The sequence below is a fragment of the Acomys russatus genome, chromosome 16, assembly GCF_903995435.1.
Source record: "Acomys russatus chromosome 16, mAcoRus1.1, whole genome shotgun sequence".
Lineage (NCBI taxonomy): Eukaryota > Metazoa > Chordata > Mammalia > Rodentia > Muridae > Acomys > Acomys russatus.
In genome coordinates, this window is record NC_067152.1 from 16782223 (window position 1) to 16803232 (window position 21010).

At 46.4% G+C, this 21010-nt stretch overlaps 1 protein-coding gene across 2 annotated transcripts; it reads right to left on the reverse strand.

The window, feature by feature from the left end:
• Positions 1-509: 509 nt before the first annotated feature.
• Pctp (phosphatidylcholine transfer protein) lies at positions 510-19649 on the reverse strand. Of its 2 annotated transcripts, XM_051158277.1 has the most exons (6): positions 19466-19647; positions 7882-7999; positions 5288-5367; positions 3792-3963; positions 2655-2722; positions 510-1008 (listed from the first exon to the last, which is right to left on the reverse strand). In XM_051158277.1, the coding sequence occupies exons 1-6, from the start codon at positions 19604-19606 to the stop codon at positions 943-945; spliced, it is 645 nt and encodes a 214-aa protein (XP_051014234.1). In that variant the 5' UTR covers positions 19607-19647; the 3' UTR covers positions 510-942. The 2 variants fall into 2 exon arrangements, with proteins under 2 accessions (XP_051014234.1, XP_051014236.1); XM_051158279.1 differs by lacking the exon at positions 2655-2722 and having other exon boundaries at positions 19466-19649.
• Positions 19650-21010: the final 1361 nt, after the last annotated feature.

Here is a 21010-nt window from a genome sequence, read left to right on the forward strand (position 1 = left end):
ATTTTCCCTGAGATCATCAAGGCCATGTCTTGTCCACAGAATATATTTTCCTACAAAAGTTCAGGATCAAACACAGGGCTCTGAGAGTCCTTGTTTTGAAGAGGTAGAATTCCTAAGAAAAACGGTGAAAAGCACGCCAAAGCATTACTTCAATTTCAGTTCGTTGTAAACTATCATTATCCCTTCAACATCTCCAAACATTCTAGAAGGGTAAGTCATTGTACCACACAGGAAGACACTGCCGGCATGCTATGTACAAGCCATCTTTCTTCTTGACGCCTTAGGCTTGCAATCAAATGTACAGCTAGAGAGGCTCAGGCAGCGTTTCCCCAGTGGTTTATGGGAAAGAAAAGACCCAGGTGTGAGTAATTAAGATAATGTGGTCATCTCAGCATGTGCTCAGTCAAGCCTGGGACACTCCTCATAGTGGCCTGATATCACAGCAGCTACTCATCCTGCACACATGTGAACACAGCCAGACTTGCTTGCTACCTCAAGTCCCAGCCTATCCAAGCCAACAAAGTATAAAGAGAACGTACATCACTGTATCTCCAGTATTTGAACATGGAAGGTCAACTATGGACCAAAATCCAAGTCTTCCAGTTGCAAGAAAGAGTATTGAAGTAAGCCAGCTTTCTGGGAAGGACCACTCTTACGTTTTCTCATCCTTCCTCCTCTCACCTATCCCCCTAAAAATGGCACAATGGTATTCCCCACTGAGGATTTCCCAGATTAAAAATAAACAAGCACAGGCCTCCCACTCAGTAGTGGAAGAAGGGAGCAGGCCTGCAGGAGGACCAGCGGGAAAGAAGGCAGCAGATGAGCCAGCCAAGGGCAGGCATGCCTGGGGTACGTGTAGACCTCTGAAGAAGAAGGCTGAGCATCACTTGGTGTGGCACATCTGGAGATGTCCTTCATGGATGCCAGGTACCATTCTCTTTCTTAGGTTTTCTTGAGGTAGTTCTGACATGCTTTCACCATGTCTTTCAGAAAGTTTGGAACTCCATTCTGCAAAGGGAAAAATTTTTTTTTCTATGTAGACCTCATTCTCTGAAGTGTGGCAAAAGATAAATAGTGATGGCTTTCTGGATAATTAAAGATAACAGGACCCATGATTCAATTTCAACATGACGCTGTCATAGAAAATGGCAGAGGACAAGACCCAGAGCAGATAGACTGCTGCTTCAAATACAGGGCCTTCCAAGGAACAGAATATTCTCCACAGTGAAGTGGAGACTGGGGACCGACTTTCACATGAACTCTGGTGCCCCTTATTTGGACATGTCCCCTTGATGGTGAGGCCCTATGGCACTCGGAGGAAGGATAGCAGACTACCAAGAAGAAACTTGATACCCTAGCATTATATTCAAGGGGAGGAGGTCCCCATCAGTCACAGTCATAGGGAAATGAAATGGGGTGAAAGCAGGAGGGAAGGGAGGAATGGGAGGATGCACGGGATGGGATAGCAATTGAAATGTAATATGAATGATTTTATTTTTCAATAAAAAAATAGTATAAAAAACAAACAAAAAATATAGGGCCTTCCATTTGACTTTTGCTAAGTAAAACTACAGAGCCCTTTTTGAAATATTATTTATTAAAAAGAAAGGAATAGGAGGCTAGGAAGATGGCCCAGAACATGCTTTTCCTGCAAAGGATCTGAGCTCAGTTCCCAGGCCCTCTGTTAAGTAGCTCATAGATACCAATAACTGACTCTACCTCCAGGGCTCCCACACCTCTTCTGAACCCTCTGGACACCTCCACTCACATATGCTCATCCTTGCCCCCATACACACATATGTTTAATTTCTTAAAAATAAAAATGGGGGGAAAAACAGAGTCAAAACAAAACAAGACTGGGATTCTAAAACAGAACAAGAGCCTGGCATTAGATTGCTGGCTTCTTTCTTAGAGAAATGGAGGTGCTTGCCCTTGTTTAGTGTTAAGCACTGGGCAAGACTTTCTGTAAATGCTGTCTCGCTGACTTTAGCTCCATGCAATAGGCAACATTCACCTCTAGTTTTTAAAGACGAATGAGTCGGGGCTTCCCTATCTAACACAAGACGGTCAGTAGGAGAGGCGAAATTCAGAATTGTATCTGTTTGACACTGATGCCTACAGACATTCTTGCTTTCCCTGAGTCACTGGAGTTTGGACCTATACAAAGCCTAGTGAATAGTCACAGTGATGCAGAAGTCTAAAAGTGGCAGCCTATACCTGGCCACAGTTCCCTGGCCTTAGAGAATCAGGGGGAGGCGGGGACAACTGAACTAGAGGCTTCCTTCGGGTCAGGACATGTCTGCCTGCCTCTAAGCAAGGTCAATCTGTCTTATCCCTTCACAGGCAGATACCAAAAGCACTATTGTACTTACAAGGGGCAGACTTTTGTCTGGGAGTTACAGAGAGTGATCTTGGAGGGTCTGGGGCCACCAGCAGGAAGGAGTGACATTCCAAGCTAACAGATTCTTTGTCCTATGTCTCAGCCTCCATCCTGGGTGTTGGCCACTCCAACTCTCACCAAGTCACTCAACCAAGCTCTTCATAAAAGAGTCTCATGACCCTGGGACAATGTGTCCCTTCAGCATGACAACCCGCAGGCTAAGTCAACATTTGTCAAGTGCGAGCTCCCCGCTGCCTGCCTCCTGGGATCTCACCTTGGCTGCCCAGTTAATGAGCCAGGACGGAATTTGGCCACCCGGGTTATCAAAGTAGTACATGAAAACTAAAAGGGGAAAAGAAAAGACAATTCAGAAGGGGGTTGGGGACTAGAAAAGTGTGCTAACAAAGCCCTGAAAACCTATCTTCAGATTTGGGCCCAGAGAGCATGGAGGAAAAGAGTAAGTTATCCCAGTGAACTACCCAGACCTGCCTTATGGCTACTGACACAGAAGCACTGTTGAAAATACAGCCACGGAAACATCTGGCCGTGATTTCTTAGATACCTGACAAATGCTAGACATTGGCTATCATCTCTCATTTCATTATCCAAGCAGCCCCAAGGAACTGACAGTTAACCCACTTTATCCACGAGGAAATAAAAGACTCAGGAAGGTTATAACAAGCACTAGACACATAGTTCAGATCTTTGCCTGGCATAGGCCACACTCATCCAGTATGGCAGACATGGATGAGCCATGTTTTTCCTTTTTGGGTACTGTAACAAGTCGCTGGCCTTGTGTTCATGAGAGCTGTACCCTCTGATACACACCTGCCAATCCACTGGCCCTGTCCAGGCCCAGCCCCTATAGCCATAGGATAAACCTAAAGGGACTCTTCGTAAACCCTAGGGTTTGCTTTGAGTGTTCTGATTTCATCTGGTTAATAAAGAATGGATGGCTGGTGGGTAGGACTGGAGAGCTAGCTCTACATTTAAGAGCACATCTTGCTCTTACAGAGGATCCTGGTTCGATTCCCGGTACCCACTTGGTGGCTCACAACGATCCATAACTTCAGTCCCAGGGGATATGGTGCCTTCTTCCCACCTCCACAGACATCATGCATGAAACATGTGCAGTTAAAACATGCATGCACATGAAAGAATAAAATTTAAAAATCTAAACAAACAAAAAAACCCCACGCATTGGGTCACATTGAAACATGTACATCCAAGCTCTAGCCCATTTGGCGTGTGGAGTGAGACTCTCCCGGATGCTGACCGCCCAGCTACTCTGTTCCCAGGCCGTGGTTACTTTTTTTTTTTTTTTTTTTTTTTAACAGATAAGCTTTTGTGCCTAACCTGGCCAGCATTCAAGTGGCGCTGGCTAGCTTCTGACCTGCACCCCAGGCTTTACCTCTGCTCCCCTGCTTGCCATCACTCTCAATTGCCAGGCTCTGCTTGTACTGCTTCACTCGGATCACCCCGGACTTCTCGGGAAACTGAGGCACAGGTATGCACTGGGCCAGGACCACGTGGATCTTCCTCCCGTCCACATCTAGGTCTCGCCGCTGGCGGGTGTAGACGTACTGCAGAGCCGGTCAAGGTGGGACACCGGCATGGGGAGAGCAGCCCACACTGGTGGCCATGGGAAGCCACTGGACACCCTCACTGAGCATCTCTTCCCTTCTACTCACTGCCTGCCTTGCAAAGCTGAGCCTCACGACCAACCTTAATTCTTACCGGAGAGCACATCTCGTCTGCCTGTGAACGGCCCCTTGGGCTCTCAGTTAGGCAAGGGTGTCACATTCCTCATTTCCTCTGAAGGCACACAGACAGCACTGTTCACTTAGCTGTGACCACAGAGAAGCTAATCAAATGCTCTCAGACTCCAATTCCCTGGCTAGGAAACGGAAGTGCTATTGGTCCTCGGGCAGGAATGTTGGGGGCAGAAGAAGCACTGGATAGAAATTGGATCAACCTGTGTCCTGTCCCCCTCCACAGCTGTCATCGCAGACCTCTGCACACTGAAGACAGTCATGTCAACTAAACTCTAGGAAGACATGTGGGTACCTCAGATTTGAGTGGGCTGATGTTCTGTCTGAGTTAACCTTGGTTTGCCTGAAACAGCAAAGCTATTTCACCTTTGTAAGCCCACACAAAGCATTCCCAAGGCCAACCGCACTATTCTATCAAAGATAATGACATCTTTGTAAACACCAGTCTTATTTCTATGGATTTTTAAATTAGTGTACAAAGTGATGGGCTCACCTTGACTTCTTCCACACATGCCACCTCCACTGCCCTTAGACAGATTATTGTCAGCAATTGTTCATAGTAGCAAGTAATCAATCTGCTTCAATGTGAGAGAAAACCTCCCTATATTTCAGTCAACGGTTTTGCTTTATAAACAAAAAAACAGAGAGGGGAAGCCTGCACCCAGAGCCAGCAACTGCCAGTCAAGAGGACCATTCTGAAGAGAGAAATAAAGGGAATAGAGAGGCTGAGTCCTGGTTCCTCTGTCGTATCAACCTCTATGATTATCATTTCACTTCCATGGGTCCCAACTACTCCTCTCTGAGAGCAAAAGGCGTGGACCAACCGTGGACTGTTCCCCCTGGACCCCCAACTCTGAGGCTCATCAATTGCCATCTTTGGACACTTTCTCTGAAAATCACTTTCCATTGGTCCCGTGTGTGGTAACTGTCCTATGTGGTCACACCCAGAAACCACACTCTGAAGTCCCCGAAAGTCACACAAGCAGCTGCAGCAGTAGCAGACGGTTCCACAGAAGCCCAGGACAGCACTGTCCACAACCGCTGTGAAGTCAGTCGGTCCCAGTGTGAGCGCCGTGGCTGGGGAACACAGGACTCCGAGAGAGCCAAAGAGCGCAGTGCTGTGAGAAAAGGATACATCTCTGTTGGACAGAGGGAAAGGGTACTTCACTTCCCAGTATGCCACCATCTGTCCATCGCATTCCTTCTCGTAGAGCTCTGAAAGAGAACACAGGAGGTTAAGGCATCTGGAGAGTTCTGTGGCTTCAAGACGCCTATACAGCCTCAGTAGGCGATAAACCTCCAACTCACCAGACAGACAAAAAAAAATACATATATATATATATGTATATATATATAAAAACTCTGTAGACCAGGCTGGCTTCAAACTTACAGCTATCCGCCTGCCTCTGCCTCCCGAGTACTGAGATTAAAGGCATGCGCCACCACCACCCGGCTGACAACTATATTTTTAAAACAAAAGTGTATTTAATATCACTGAACACTTGCTGCCCAGGGTTGGTCTAGGGGACAGAGAAACACAGAAGACCTATATAAGCCTGGCACTTGTCCTCTGTACCAACAGCATGCTGGATAGAATGTTAAGGAACCAGGTATCAGAAATTAATCAGGGGCTTTGAAGCAGGTAAACCACCAGATGTCAGTAGAGTACCAGCAGTTTTGCTCGCCAGCCCCTCCTCCTCAAGGTTTGCCTCCCCACTGTTAGCCAGAGACTGAGGAAGTCAGAGTCAGCATTTAGGCTCAGGGCATCTCAGAAACAAAAGGCCCATAGAGGGTCCTGTCCTTAAACAGCTAGACAGTGGCTGAACTGTGGCTAGCGCCAGCTTTCTCACTTCTTTCCTCACTCCACAATATGCCACAGCTTCGGTAACTAAATTCCTTTAACATCTGTGCACTAGGGCCAGGATATGCAAATTGCAGCTCTTAGGCCAGGGGTCAGCCAAGGAACTGAAGAGCAGACATGTGGCTAGGCTGTGTGGTGGGCTCTCATCTCCTCATGCAGAGAAGGATCAGAACATCATTGGGAAAGATGCGAAGGGTACGTTTAGCACTTAAAATCTGACCAAAGCATTGGTGGCCCCTCAGTGCCACAGGACACACTGAAGACAGTCCTGAACTGAGTAAGTGGACGTATTGCCTCTTCGAGTTCAGTATTCACTGTCCCCCAGCACCCACCCCCTCCCTGCCCTTCTCTACTATGGGGCTTAAGTAGGTAATGTGGTCACTTCAGGGCTGGGAAAAGGAACAAGACATGACTATGATGGTCAAGTGAGCAGGGCCTTACTTTGTTCTTTTAGTAAGTTTAGGCCCAATTGGTCACAACTTGGCTATTCCTAAAACCCAGGAGCAGTAATGTACGGACATCCAGATTTTTCTGGCAAGGCTAGCAGTGGCGGCTTCCATGGTACCCGAGACCACAGTGTCAACAGCTGTTGGCAAGCAACAAATTAAGAGGCCGTTACTTTTCTTTTTAAAGTCAGGTGCCCTAAGGGACCTGAACAAAAGAGGTTTTGTAGGCTCTCTGCCTCCTCATATGGCTCTTTTCCAAGCAGAACCCACAAGGGCACCTATTGGCAAAGTCTGCATTGTATGATTGCCTGGCGACTGCTGGGACAGTGAGGCGGTGCCAGCCTGCTGCCTCAGGTAGGCAAGTATGCTCATACTCTGTAATGAAGACTAGCGCGTGAAAACACGAGGCTGCTCACTCCATGGCCAGTGTTCACAGGATAAACAGTGGCTTTGAGATGAGCTGTGGAGACTGAGTCCTGGGGCTCCGGCCGACTCTGTCAGGAGAATGTAACTCTCTTTCCTAGAGTTATTTGCATGGGGAGAGCATGGGCCTGTGTCTTCTGGAGGAATCTGCCTGTGGATTAGGTCAATACAGAATACAGTCTAGACCTGAGGAAAGAAACATCCTGACAGGATTGTTGATGGTCCCCAAGCAGCATACATGGAACCCAGAAGCTTCTGGACCTTTCCCTGCCATAAACAATATACTTTTCTTTAAAAATGGTGGGGGTGGGGCCACTGCCTCTTTCATACTTCAGAAGGCTTGACTAAAGACTCCATTTGCCCTGGGCTGACTGAGCAAGTTTCATCCACACTTGGCTGAGACGGCAGAGGCAGGAGCTACTCTCCCCCTAAGATGCAGGAGGTTCCCTGTTTAATGCCTTTCATCTCTGTGTTTCTCCCAGGATAAAAAGCCTCCATGATGTAGACTATGCAGGCTGTGGATTCGCTTCCTGCCACAGGTCACTAAATGTTCTCAGTCGAGCAAGAGAGGACGTGGGTCAAGGAGCATCACCACCCGGCAACACTGACTCCCAGTGGCTTCAGAACACGCTGCTTTGTGCCTTCCGTCATGCGGGTTCCTGGACCTCCAATGCCCTCTAGCCACTCTTTCTCCTACTCCCTCACTTCCTCACATGTATATACTTTTGCTTGTTTGGAGTTCTTTGACTCAACTTCCAAAAGAAAGTTTGGATACCCCTCTTCCAAGAAGGCTTCCATGGCAATCAAGCTACATGGGTGAGTCCAGCTCAGGAAACAGAGCAAAGCAACTGTGAGGAGAGAAGGAAGGCTGACTCTAAGGTGTGGTCAGAGGACACCCTGGAAATGGCGAAGGTACGTTTAAGCCTCGAGTATGCAAAACTAAAATAGACAAGAATTGCTTAACTTTCTAATGATTTTTTTATGTACGCCATCACTCACCTTTCACATACTGGTCCCATTGTTTTCTGTAGTCTAAGTCCATGTAGACATCTGCAAGTAGAGCTGGTGAGCAACCTTCCAGAACACCAAAGACTTTATACTCATAAAGTCCGGTTGGCTATGGAAACAGAGTGGGAGGAACAATCTGTTGATACCAGAGTTGAGATCCCACATCACATGAAAAACAGCTGGGGCTGGAGTTCAACCACACCAAATGTTGACCTCCTCTGGGGTCTTGATAACGATAGTCTAGAAGCAGGTGGGACCCCTCGTCTCTTGTATCTCATACACAACTATAGGTACTGGTGCAGGGAATAGTCACAAGCATTACCCAAATTATGTAAATAGGGCATAAGAAGAGTTACACAGTAAATGGTGTTTTGTGGAGGACCTCTGTCAACAGATAGATAGAAAAGGCATCTATAGGGACCATCTCCAAAGATCTATCAGGATACCAATGTTCTAAGTGTCAGAAGGACCAGCCACTGGGAGATGAAGAAAGCCACTCCTGGTAAGAGGAACTGATAGGGTGACGTGTTTAAAGAGAGAAGTCTACAACGCAGAATGGTAGGAGCTGAGGCTAGAAAAGTTGTAGTGTCAAGACACCACTGACCCTGGGAACCATGCAAGAGGTAAAGCTCTGATTCTCGTGGCTTTGGGAAACTGTGGACAACGACGTGGCCAGATATGACTAGGGATAGTTTAAGAATGACCAGACCTAATTAGATTTTAAAGGTCCAAGAGTCTTGGTAGAGAGCAACACCATGGGTGAACAGAAATGGCTTTAAAACCCCGAGTACTCATGGCTGGTTGATATCTATGGGAGACCTGCCCTCTTCTGAGGAAAAACAGAGGAGGAGTTGAGGATGGGTAGAGGTGGGCAGAGGATCTGGGAGGAGAGAAGGGAGGGGAAACTTCAGTCGGGATGTAAAGTGATAGATAGGTAGGTAGGTAGATAGATAGATAGATAGATAGATAGATAGATAGATAGATAGATAGATAGATAGATGATAGGTAGGTAGATTTTTTTAAGATAATAAAATAAAACTCAGTGCACTAATGCAGATAACATATGGGCACTAACAGCAATGCTGGGAGAACCAGGAAGGTAAATCCAATAGGAACTGTTGCTGGAAGAATGAGGAGAGGAAATTAAATTACCAAGGAGAATTCTGCCAACCATTGTTGGACATGGTAGGGGAGGGAGTGGACTCCACTAACACAGAAGAAACAGGAAAAGAGGTATCTGGGAGCTATTGGGGTGTGTAGGAGTTCTAGCTTAGTCTGGTTGATTTCCAGATACCAGGTATACGTCCATGCTACAGAGGCGGCCCGAGTTCTGAGGAAAGGGTATATTCTAAATATCCGCAGAGCACAATGAATCCAATGTATTTTGTAAAGTCATATACAAGACAGAGTTTTTCAGTTGTTTTTGTTTGGGGAGGGGTGGTTTGTATTTGTGGCTTGTTTGTGTTCTGTCTTATTTTTTTAATTGAGCAAGAAAACAGAAAAGGGAACAGCTGTCTGTTTCAAATCATGTTGAGACAGATGGTTCTGTTGTTTAGAAAGGGGGCGGGGAGAAACAAGAAAATTTCTACAAATACGAGTGTGTTCTTTCCTTCTCATGTCAAGCCACAACCTTGTCTGTGGGGGTTGTAGGCTCCAGGTGGCCTCGCTACATATTCACTGGGTTAAGAGGAAAGCGGTGGCTCTAAATCAAGAAAAGCAATGAACTGACAAAAGCAAGCAAAGAAGAAAACACAGCTGTTAGACGGGTCTTGGGTTTTACTGACTATTCATGAAAGAAGCTCCTTAAAGCCCAAGCCAACGACCCCAGCAAAGTCTAAGAAAAGCCTTGGGAGATCCTTCTAAGCAGTGGCTTCCAACTCAGCTGCCATTAACATAACATATCACATCCCAGTTTAGGAATCTCAGATGGATGTGAACGAAGCCAGGCAAGAAATGGAAGGTGAAATTGAAAGCGATGCCACAGTGGCATGTCAGCTGTACAAGCATATGGCTTGATGCCAGGGGTCTCTGATAAGCCAAGCGTAACTGGGTGGATCTAAGATTGTGCGCTTCAGCATGGATTGATACGCTGAGGGAAGGGCTATCCCTGGTATCTACTGAGAGGCCTCAGGAGGAACAACTTCCGCTGCCCTCACTGCACGCACAGGAAGGACTAGGGTGAGGGCCTCTCCATACGCACCCACTTACACAAGTACAGGCCCATTTTAGTCAATAGAGAGAGAACGGGAAGCTTATTTGAGAAAATAAGGGTCCTATTTTCTACGTATGTTCACCAAAAACAGGATACTTACCTGTTAAGATAATGATCATGGAGTCTTTCATGATTTATTGTGGATATCTACAAAAATTAAGATAGACTGTTTTCTTAGACTAGGTCCCTTCCTTTCCTGAATGCAGTTACAGCCCTCCGTGACCTTGATTCTATCCCCATCACAGAAGAGGACCAGAAAGTCAAAGAGAAAAATAGAATGACCTACAGTTTGCGTGAACACAGAAGAATGGACTATTGTGATGACTTCCTTTAGCCCCTCCCATCGTGGCAGAACTGAGACACGCCAGAACTCTGGAAGAGCAAGACCCTCAGTGCCCCCTTCCTCATCTCTGGGCCGGACAGTCTTTTGCTGAGCTCCAGAGCCTGGCCCAGATGCCTGGATCAAAGCACTTTCTCATTCATGATTCCTAAATGGATCCTGCACACACACTCATTTTTATGTCATCCTTTAAAAGATAAAGTGATTTAAAAAAAAAAAAACAACAACAAATCATTGAAAAAAGAAAACCAACCCATATTAATTGTAGAAAGTCTGAAGACACAAAGAACTACTTGATGAGTGACACACAGCCTCACAATTCATAAGAATCTAATATTAGCATTTGATAGTATTCATCTGAAGGAAGCAGATGTCTGTCTGCGTGAGCAAGTGGATGTGGTCAACAGGTGGTCTTCTTCCCTGAAATGTAACGTTATGTTGAGACTATGGAAAGCTCACGTGAAACAATTCTTTTCCAAATATATTTCTGCTTCAGAATATTTTATAGAAATAAGATTTTCCCAAAATAATCAGAAAGCACTCAATCCAAAATCCTAGTTCATTTTCTCAATAAAGAAGTCCTCTCGGAGACGAGTGTGAGGGCATGAGCATTGCCCTTCCAGGGCTGTTTGCACTCTTTTTAAATTTTAGAAAGCTTAGACAGCAGAACGCGCTCCCCCGGAGACAGCAAAGAAGCAGCTCCCTGGGACTAGGTACCACTGTTTTACAATTTGATTCAGGAAAGCACAACACTTAGCTTCCCTTGAACACAATTCATATTAACCTCATCTAAAGCCTTTTAAAAATTCCGATTTACAGGTCATTTGAAAATTTTGTTTTGGATATATTCTTGCGAGCTTGCCAACACTGTAAATACGCATATGCAAGAGAGCCTTGGCTTTTCTTGACGCTTCCCACAACTACCTCTAAAAATGGCCCACATTCCTCATTTATAGCAAAATATACGAGACATCTAATGCTCCATGTGTAAGACTGCCTCCTACACTTCAAATACTGAAAGGTTATGTGGGTGGCAGTGAGTTAACAAGTACCAGGCATGGAATACCACAGCTGGAAGCAAGAAGGGTTGGATGATATGGTGTACTCCCACTTTCTCCGTTGCTGAGAGAGCTCTCGTGAGAATGTAAGTGGCTAGTAACTGTTCTTGTCGCCTGTGTTGGAGAGCATCCGAGTGATGCTCCCTCTCAGCTTTCAATGGGGACACAATATTGGGATCTTTGCCAACTCTTCTGGGACTGAAAAGCAGCAAGTAAATGGTAGAGTAGAAAGATTGAGAGTTTCTGGCATGCTGAGCTGAGCTGAGCTGATATCCAGTCTATAGATCTCTGATTTATTAGCTATGTAAGACAAAGAGGTACCTTTATTTAGGGCATCCTCTGCACTGTTTTTTGTTTTTTGTTTTTTGTTTGTTTGTTTTTTTACTTGCTCTTAAAAGTAATCCTAACTGATCCAAAACAGTTCTCCCTGACATTGCAGAATTTTATTTGAAACGTGTGTTATTAGGGGAACAAGCTTCAGATTCAGGGAGCCCCTGTGTCAAAACAAGGTGGAAGGTGGGAGAGAAAGCTCAACAGTTAGGAGCACTTGCTATTCTTGCAGAGGACCTGGGTTAAGTTCCCAGGGCCATGCATGGACTAGACCAAGACCCCCTATACAGATGTAGGCAATGGGCAGCTCAGTCTTCATGTTGGTCCTCTAGCAAGGGGAGCCGAGGCTATCTCTGACATGGACTCAGTTGCCTGCTTTTCGATCACTTCCCCCTGGAGGTGCTGCCTCACCTAGGCCACTGGGAAAAAGGATGCGCTCAGTCCTGATGCTACTTGATGTGTTGGGTTAGTGGGGGACAGGCGTCCCCTTTTCTGAGTAGTAAAAGGGATAGGAGGAAGAGGAAGGGAGGGTGGGACTGGGAAAAGAGGAAGGGGGTACAGTTGGGATGTAAAATGAATAAATAATTTTTTTAAGTCCCCAGCAGCCATATTAGGCATGTCACAACTTCACATAACTCCAGTTCCAGGACACCCAACATCCTCCTCTGTCTTCCACGGGCATCTATATGCACCATAGTACATGTAAACTCATGTAGGCACGCATAAATATAAATAAATAAATATGTGGACATGCATGAATACAGAATAAAACATTTAAAATACCAACTCTCCATCCTCTTTGGTTCCTAATACACTAATACAAAGGAAATAGAAAACAACACCAACAAAAGAAAGTCACTTCCCCTATGACTGAAAGGGCTCACACAAGCAGATTCCCCAAATTCCCTTTCTTTGCATCATAAACATTAGCTGAGCTGCCTCTCCTCGCTGATCAATCAAAACAAAATGTTTGTGAAGCAAACTGAATGGACTTCTGTCCTTGCTTCAAGGCCCTGACCTTGTGAGCCAACGTTCACTCCCTCCAGCAAACAGGCCGGTCTCAGGCTCAGGCTAAAGGACTCTCTGACCTCTTGCCCAAACAGGCCACCCTTTCATCTCACTTCCCACGCATGGTTCTTCCTTACACTACTTACTACTGTTCAGAAAAGGCAAACTCACTTGCCGAGCTTTCACAATGCTGAAGACCTGGGGACTGTAGAACTTCCCCCAACTGCAGTAGCCACCTAACTCCCTGCAAGTCTATTACTAGATCTGGAGCAGTGCTTCATTCCACATTACTCTAAAACCAGATGGCAGAATAGAGCTAAATCCTGTGGATATCTGCAAGACAAGGCGGCTATACATAAACCCACTAGAACACTACAGAAGTACAAAGCCTTGCTAAAACTGCATTGCCAGAGCAGGGAAGGTGCCGTGAGAGGAGAGTGGAGCCTCTCTTGGCTCATGGTGAGTTATCTTAGTTATTTCTCTATCGCTGAGAAGAGTTGCCACGGCCAAGGTAATTTATAGAAGGGTTCATTGGGGGCTGCTTGCTTATAGTTTTAAGAATGAGTCCATGGCCATCATGGCAAGGGGAATGGCAGCAGGCAGGCAGGCATGGTGCCAGAGTGGTAGTGAGAGGTTAGAGCTTGCATCCTTATCCAAAAGTAGGAGGCAGCAGGGAGGCAGGTTGCTTTTGACACCGGCTCCTTCTACTCCAGGAGTGGCTCCTTTAGCTCCACTCTCTGCATGTTTCGTCCAATCAAAGGCTTACAATCAAGGTAAAGAAGGCCTTGTCACATAAGATCTTACCTCAGGCAGGGACCATACAGCAATGAGAGACAAGAGTGACTTGCTGAGAGTCAACTGACGACACTTAGTGACAAAGCCTGCATAACTTGTCCCTTCTGCTGCTCCAGCTGCAGAATGGGCTACTTACTGGGAGTACCCCTGGGTCCCTAAGCCTTTGCCCAACATCATCCTGCATGGGCCATGTCCTGTATTCTAGAAAGTTGACTCAGACAAGAAGAAAAGCAGGAAGGGAGTAAGGATAGTGGATTCAATTTTAACTGGCCAAACACTGCCAGTTTCTACTCTTCTCCCTAAGAGATGTCACCTACACCCCATAAGCCAGAAAGAACAGCATGGTTGTGACAGCAAGGGCTTGGGGCCACGGACTGAGTTGATTATAAGTTTGCTGCCTACTAACCTGTAAACGGGTAAAACAAGGGCTTCCAACTTATAGAATGAGTCTGAAGGTCACGCTCCAGGTGATCCAGCTGAAGACTGTGAAGTGGGTACACAGACACACGATCTCCTTTTTTTCCCAGATTAAGAACTGAGGACTGAGAACCACAGGGAACCGACACCTACGGCAGGTGTCACATTAATCAGCTGAGCTTGGGGATACAGGCCTCAGCATCTCCACCTTACAAATGGAGACATGGGAGCTGCAGAGGGAGGACATGGCTACCAGGGTGGCTGGATTCTAAGGTGTGATTCTGTTGCTGATGGATTGTGTAGACAGTGAGCCATTTGCTTGTTTTTGTTTGTTTGTTTGTTTGTTTGTTTGTTTATGGAATATTGGCTAAGACAAATTTTCCTGTTTAAAGGAAAGGCGATGCAATTTACTTTCAGTTGCCCTGCTAAGGTTGTTGGCACGCTGATTTGATCTCAGCAGAGCCATTGCCGTGTATTTGCATGAGGGAAATGGAAACCGTCAAATGTTTACAGTCGGCCTTTGCAATTCCCAGATAGAAATGATTGCCTGCAGATAGCATCTGCCCACAGGACACCCTCCTGACCTGACCTAGACAATGAGTAACCCGCAGTTTACCGAGCTTATCTGGATTTCATCACCACCAGCTAAAGGAGGGCAGAGGAAGAGTCACATCTGCAGAGGTAGACTCCTGTCAGCAAAGGTCACCTGAGCCTCTTTCTTCAGGCCACAGCGCAGCCTGGATCAATGCCGTTTCACTGTCCTCTGGGACCGGGGACAGCTTCTGGAGGTCAGTCAGCGGTGCCAAGGAAGAGCCATCGCTGGGAAAGAACTGTTGGGTCCTCACTTAGCTGAGACACAGACAAGGACCAGCACATGCCAGGGTAGTCCCTTCTCTACACGCAGTATATAGAGATGACCTACTAAGTCATCAGTTAGATCTTTTCAGCCCAGCATCCTTCTAAGACAGGTTGTGATCTCTGTCTGCCAGCCTCGGTCTATCGGCTATATTGCTCACTATCACCATTGTAATGATACAAGACATGATTATAGATCACCAGGGAAGATCAGCTAAGGGCCTATGGTTCTTTTTCAGAAAACCTAGGATTACTGCTCAGAGGACCACCCTCACTCTCAGTGGGGCTCAACCGAAAGATCAGGGACGGCCAATCTTACAACAGACACCAATTTTGCCTTCACTGCCCTTGTACCTGTTTATACTGGTACTCGCCCCTGGAAGATTATTCTGCTTCTGACTGAATCTCTCTCAGTATCAGAAAGCCCACACATGCCACAGTAGGCTGTCCCTAGGCAACAGTGGATCTGGAAAGGCAGTCTTAACCTGTGGCTTCAGCCGCTGATTAACGTGTCACGCAGAAGAACACCCAGGATGAGCACTGAGGTTCTAGGTCTATGTACCATGGCCAGACTTAAAAAAAAAAAAAAAAAAAAAAATAGGTGCTGGGGATTTGAAGTCCGTCCTCCTGATTTCCCAGGAAGTCTTATTTCCTGCTGAGCCATCTTCCTACACACCCTCCTTCACTCCCAGTTACGTAATTTTCTTCTCAGCATTTTTCTGCCCAACATCTCTATACTCTAGGGCATTTATTCTCAGCACCGAATCCAGCTCATGTGGAACCCTGAGAAGGACTGGTGACTCACAGAGAAGGATTTCGACTTAGTGGGTCCTGCAGCCCTTACACTTTGTGCTGAAGCTGTAGAGTCCTCTCCTTCGCTCACCACTGTGTGCAGAGGAAGCAGCACGTGACTCCCCTGAATGACAGATGAGTGAGAATGGAGCAGAACTGAGGTTCTGAACTCAGGACTGCCCGCCTCCAACGTCCATACTCTGCCCATGACGTCACAGCGCAGCCTTCGCCTAGTGCGGCTCGCAGTATTCTGTTCTCCCAGCAAGCTTCGTATTTAACAAAGGTTTCATCCAAGCACAGTAGCTCTCGTGCTGGTGGTTTCACACCCATAAGGTTTTATGTGACTCGCTTCGACTTGCTTCGCCTCTCTACCTGAGTGATAAGAGAGTAAGCGCATGCCTGCCTCGCTTCCAGACTCTTTAGAAGGTGTGAGTGAAGACGTACATGTGACACGCATAGTATTTTACACATTGCACGCCGCACACCTCCAAGTTATCACCACTACAACATGGGTAGAAAAAAAGAGTAGATGAAAACAGATGAAGGTCAAGCAAAAGATGATAATGTTGGAGGGGCGGTCCTTCCTTGTGGAACAGGCTGTGACTTAATAAAGGGAAACCCTAAGTTTATAATTTAAAAAAAAACCTCCCATGTAGGAAGATATGGTGGTGCATGCCCATAAATGCCAGCACTCGGTAGGTGGACACAAAAGGAGCTCCAGGATAGCCTTGTCTACACAGTGACTTCCAGGCCAGCTACAGCCACATGATGAAACTCTGTCTCAAAATAGGTAACTACAATTAAATGAGGAAAAAGCTCCCACTTGTCCAACAGTTCGATTTGGAATAGCATGCATCCACTTTAAAGGATGGTACAAATTTGCTTTTTTGATGTAAAATACAATTTATTTCATTGAAGGATGTTCCGTAGTCTCTGTATCTGTCTTAGTCCTTTCAAAGAATCGTTGTAAAATGGCCACAACCACATTTAGATGTGACCACAGTTTTGCTTTTCTCTGTCCTCGTTTCAGTAAAGGACATGAAATGAGAAACCACAAAGAGCAGCAAGATGGCCACCTCAGGTGAAGTACACTGTGATGCTGAGCATGGGAGGCCAAGCAGTTACTTATCAACGGTCACCTTGCGGCCATCCACAACACGCTAAGCATAATCCTGAAAGGCCCGTCAGTCCAACCAACCTGCGCAGCACCTTCCTAACCAAGCCACTGGAACCTTCAGGGGAGTGATGCTACCTTAAGAGTCACAGCATTTCACTTAGATCACCATAGAGCGTCAATGGAATGGGCATGTAGCCAGTCTTCTGTCTCTCTTTCAGTATGTTAATAATGAGGCAGAGCGTCTCTCCCGGGATATCCCATTCCACATTCCGGGTACTCTACCCAGGTAGGAGGTAGGGTAGGGAAGGGCCCTCATGGGCAGAAGGACTGAGTGTCACTCTGGTAACACTCCTTAATTCTAAGCCTCGGATATATCATGTACCTACCTATTCAGCGTCTTTATATTCATATGCCGAGGATGGCCTAAATCCATGAGAATGGGGAGACAGTGCTGGAACAGCTGAGCAGAGACCTTAGCATCCCACCAGGCTGCATGTGCCCTCTGCTCACAGAGTCAGAGGGTGCAAGAGGCTAGTTCTAATCTTGACCAACCAATGCATATCCTCCACACACACACTCCTTTCCACATGGCTAAAAAGGCAAAGATCTATGGCGTCTGTCCCAGGGCTGATGTTAAAATGGAGTAAGTCAATAGTAAGTCAATATCAGCTACGTATCTGGTGCCCAGAATATAAGAAAACAGGCAGCAAGTGCCAGCTATGACAATGACTGGTGGTAATTCTGTGACTAAGGGTGACAACAAAAGGATGGCAATAAGATCAGAGCCTTTCTTTCTTTGTGCTGTGAGTGTGGGATACAGGACAGTGAAGAGGTGGAAGGCCAAGGAACCGGTTAAGAAGATGAGGCAATATGAGGTGAAAGGTTTTGAGAACCAAACCTGAGAAGAGGAGAAAAGAGGGAGAGAAACAGATGTGATGCCTGACACCCAACTTGGCAGGTGCCTTGACAATGTGGCTGGCAGGGAAGGTGTAGGATCCGGGAGAAGACAGAGGGATTTTTGTCTGAAAGCGTCCACTTTCACGTGGGGAGTGGTTGAAGTCTCAATAGCATGTCCATTTTGTCTGTTCTGTATGGCGCGCGTCTCCTGTTCACCTTGCAACCTATGGTCCTGCTACACTACAGGCAGCATTTGATGAGTGAATAACTGCCAGCCTTAGCAAAACATAATTACAGCAGGAAGCATGTGCCCATGGATGCATGTGAGTGCAAGTGGTTAAAAAAAAAAAAAAAAAAAAAAAAAAAAAAGACAAAATGGCAGCTAGAAGTTCTTTGTGTGCACTAAACTTCACGTGAGGTAAGAATTGAACCATTACCAGGCTGATAATTACCATCAGTAAGTTACTGTCCCTGACACAACCAAGGTGAACAGTAAGACTTCCTATTGCTGACCTCATGAAGTATTCCCAGGCCCCAGAGGACTGTCCTGGATCAGTCCAGGCTGCACTGGGACCTCACGAAGGGAGAACAGATGACCTTAGCTGACAGGAGTGTGTGTACCTCAGCCGACTAGAAGCCTCATCCACGTTCACATAGTGCGGTCTAACCCAATCTGTTCTGTCCGAGGCTGCGAACCCTCCAACCGCACCTCTGCCGTGAAACTTCCCTGCCGCTCCGCAGAGTTCCTTCCTGCATCCCTCCAAGTTTGTTTCCTTCACGTGTGAAATCCAGAGCTACCATAGTAAATGAGTGTTAGGCTCCTTCACCCTAGCACTCTTAGTCCTGTGCCAGGGAACTGCAATTGCCTACAGCAAATCAACTGTGGACAAACTTCCTGTTTCTCCCACCTGGGTAGCTACTTGGTCCCAAAGGCTTCCAAAAAGATGCCTCAAGATGCCGAAGAACCAACTCCACTCCTCCTCCAGTTTCTGTGGTTCTTTCTGCCCAAAGTGTCACAACCAATTTCTTAAATACAACTTAAAATTCGAACCCACACAAGACAGGCACTAAAATGGTGAGGTTACTATTGTGGCCTCTTTCCCACCTGCTCAGGACACGGCCTCTCCCCACCCCACACAGCAGTGGCACTCATCTGGCAGAAGGGAAGGGAACCATGCTCTCTGCAGGTGTGCCCATGGTCTAGGAATCAACTGACCAGTGTTTTAATTCTACCATTTACTCCTAACAAACTACTTCCAGAGCTGGGCTAAACTTCCACCTACTCATTTCCTGCTGCCTATCAGCTGATTGCTGGCAAATGCCTGTCCCTTGCGAAGGTACATACCCACATCCTCCCAATGCCTAGGGGCACACCACTCCAGCTCAGACCTGTTATACCCATTCCTAGTGAAAGTCCAGACCCTAGACTGGGAACCTAAGGCACATCGATCCCATTTCCAAACACCAACACGAGCCATTAAATACAATTCCCCAGGCCGTTTGATTTTTTTTTTCTTTTTTTTTTTTTTTTTTTGCAAACACTACAGAGTAAAACAAATTATAACAATCCACAAATCCAGCAACAGAAATAACCTGAGGCTGAGCCTAGATAACCTCTCAAGCACTTAGGATCTACAGAGCACAAAGTTATTCAAGAGGAGTGCGGTCACTCCAGCAGAACAGGGGGCCCGTGGGGGGTCCTGACCCGGGTACCCAGGCCACTGATCTGCTCCAGCCGGCGAGTCAGCCGCTACCTGGTCCAGCAGCCGATAGATGGTGATGCCTGAAGCTTCCACCAGCAGCTGCCAGTCTGCCCCAGCTAGTGCCGGCTGCTGGAGCTCCGCACAGGCCTCCCGGAACTGCTCGTCCGAGAAGCAGCCTGCGGCCCCCGCCATTGTTCCGCAGCTGGGATACAGCGCCCGGAGCACCGGTCACCCACTGGCCCTTAGAGAGATCGGGGGCGGGGTCATAAGGTGGCCCCCAACCTGATTGGCAGGGAAAAAAGAAGGCGGGGCTTGGTAGATGAGGCTGGGGTGTGGGGAACGGAGGCTGTAGGGGAAGTTCCGGGCCTCAAAACGGGTAGGACTAAGCAAAGGGTGAGAAGAATGGAAAAGAGAAAACTAGAACAAAGCTAGAGATTATCTGGGGAAAGAATGAAGGGCTGAAGAGGAGAAACTTCTGGGGGGGGGGGCACATCCTATGCTCACCCCCATAACCTTTAAACCTGTGTGGGGTCCCTACCTACCTACCTCCCTGAAGGTGGACTTGGGGGCGGGGCGGGGAAGAGGAGCAGAACATAAGTGCTTGAAAATCTCAGAGGTCAGACGCGAAGAGCATATTTCAATCAATCAATCAGTCAATCAATCATTCAATAAAGTTGCTCTTCTTTCTGTTACACAATTTGAAACACCAGCTTGAGAATCAATCTCTTGGAGTCAGCAGAAGGCCAAGGGAGGGAATAAGTACAGGGGGGGAAAATAGTTAAGAAACTGAATCACAGCGAGCAAGATTTTTGCCACCCCAATGAGTACAGATTATCTGGAAGACACGCTATCCGGATTTCTGCGGCTTGCCTAAGTTAGGTCTTTGTGCAACTCAAAAGATCATTTTGCTAATTTGGTTTTCCTGGTATTACCGACTCTCCGCAGAAAACTTTACCTTGGCTTTGAATACAGTAGGTAGTTAAAGATAAGCGCAACAGCCACCTGATTGCCATTACAGTCTGGGAAGGCAGTTACCTAACTTGTAACACGGGTCAAGGACTGCGCTGCTTTAAATAGTTGAGGGCTTTAGAACATGCTTCCCACTGCATAGCAAAGTAATGTTTAATGATTATTCCCTTCTGCTTTGCAGGAATAAACTGGAATCCAATTCTTTCTATACTAGAAAACAAACTACTTAAAACCAGTTTACAAAGGCTCCAAGATTACAATGTCCACAACACAGAAAAACCACTACTTTATTCAGTTCATCATTGGTTTGTTTGCATAGGACAGAAGCAAAGTACGATATTCCTAAATTCACAAAAAAAAAAATTGTTTCAAGACAAATTTCCTTACAGGTTTAATAGTGGCTCGTAAGCTTTTTAATATTTGTAAACTATTGTTGAAACAAACAGTCCTGTTCCCCACCCCAACCACCAAAAAAGAAACCACTGTGGAAAATTTTCAAATATCTTCAAAATCTACTACAGCTGTGTGCTTTGATGAAACTGTAGCTTTACCACCACCATTACAAAAAAAAAATCAGGCCCAAGAGATTGAACAATACTGTATAAGATATAAGGTACCAAATTCAAA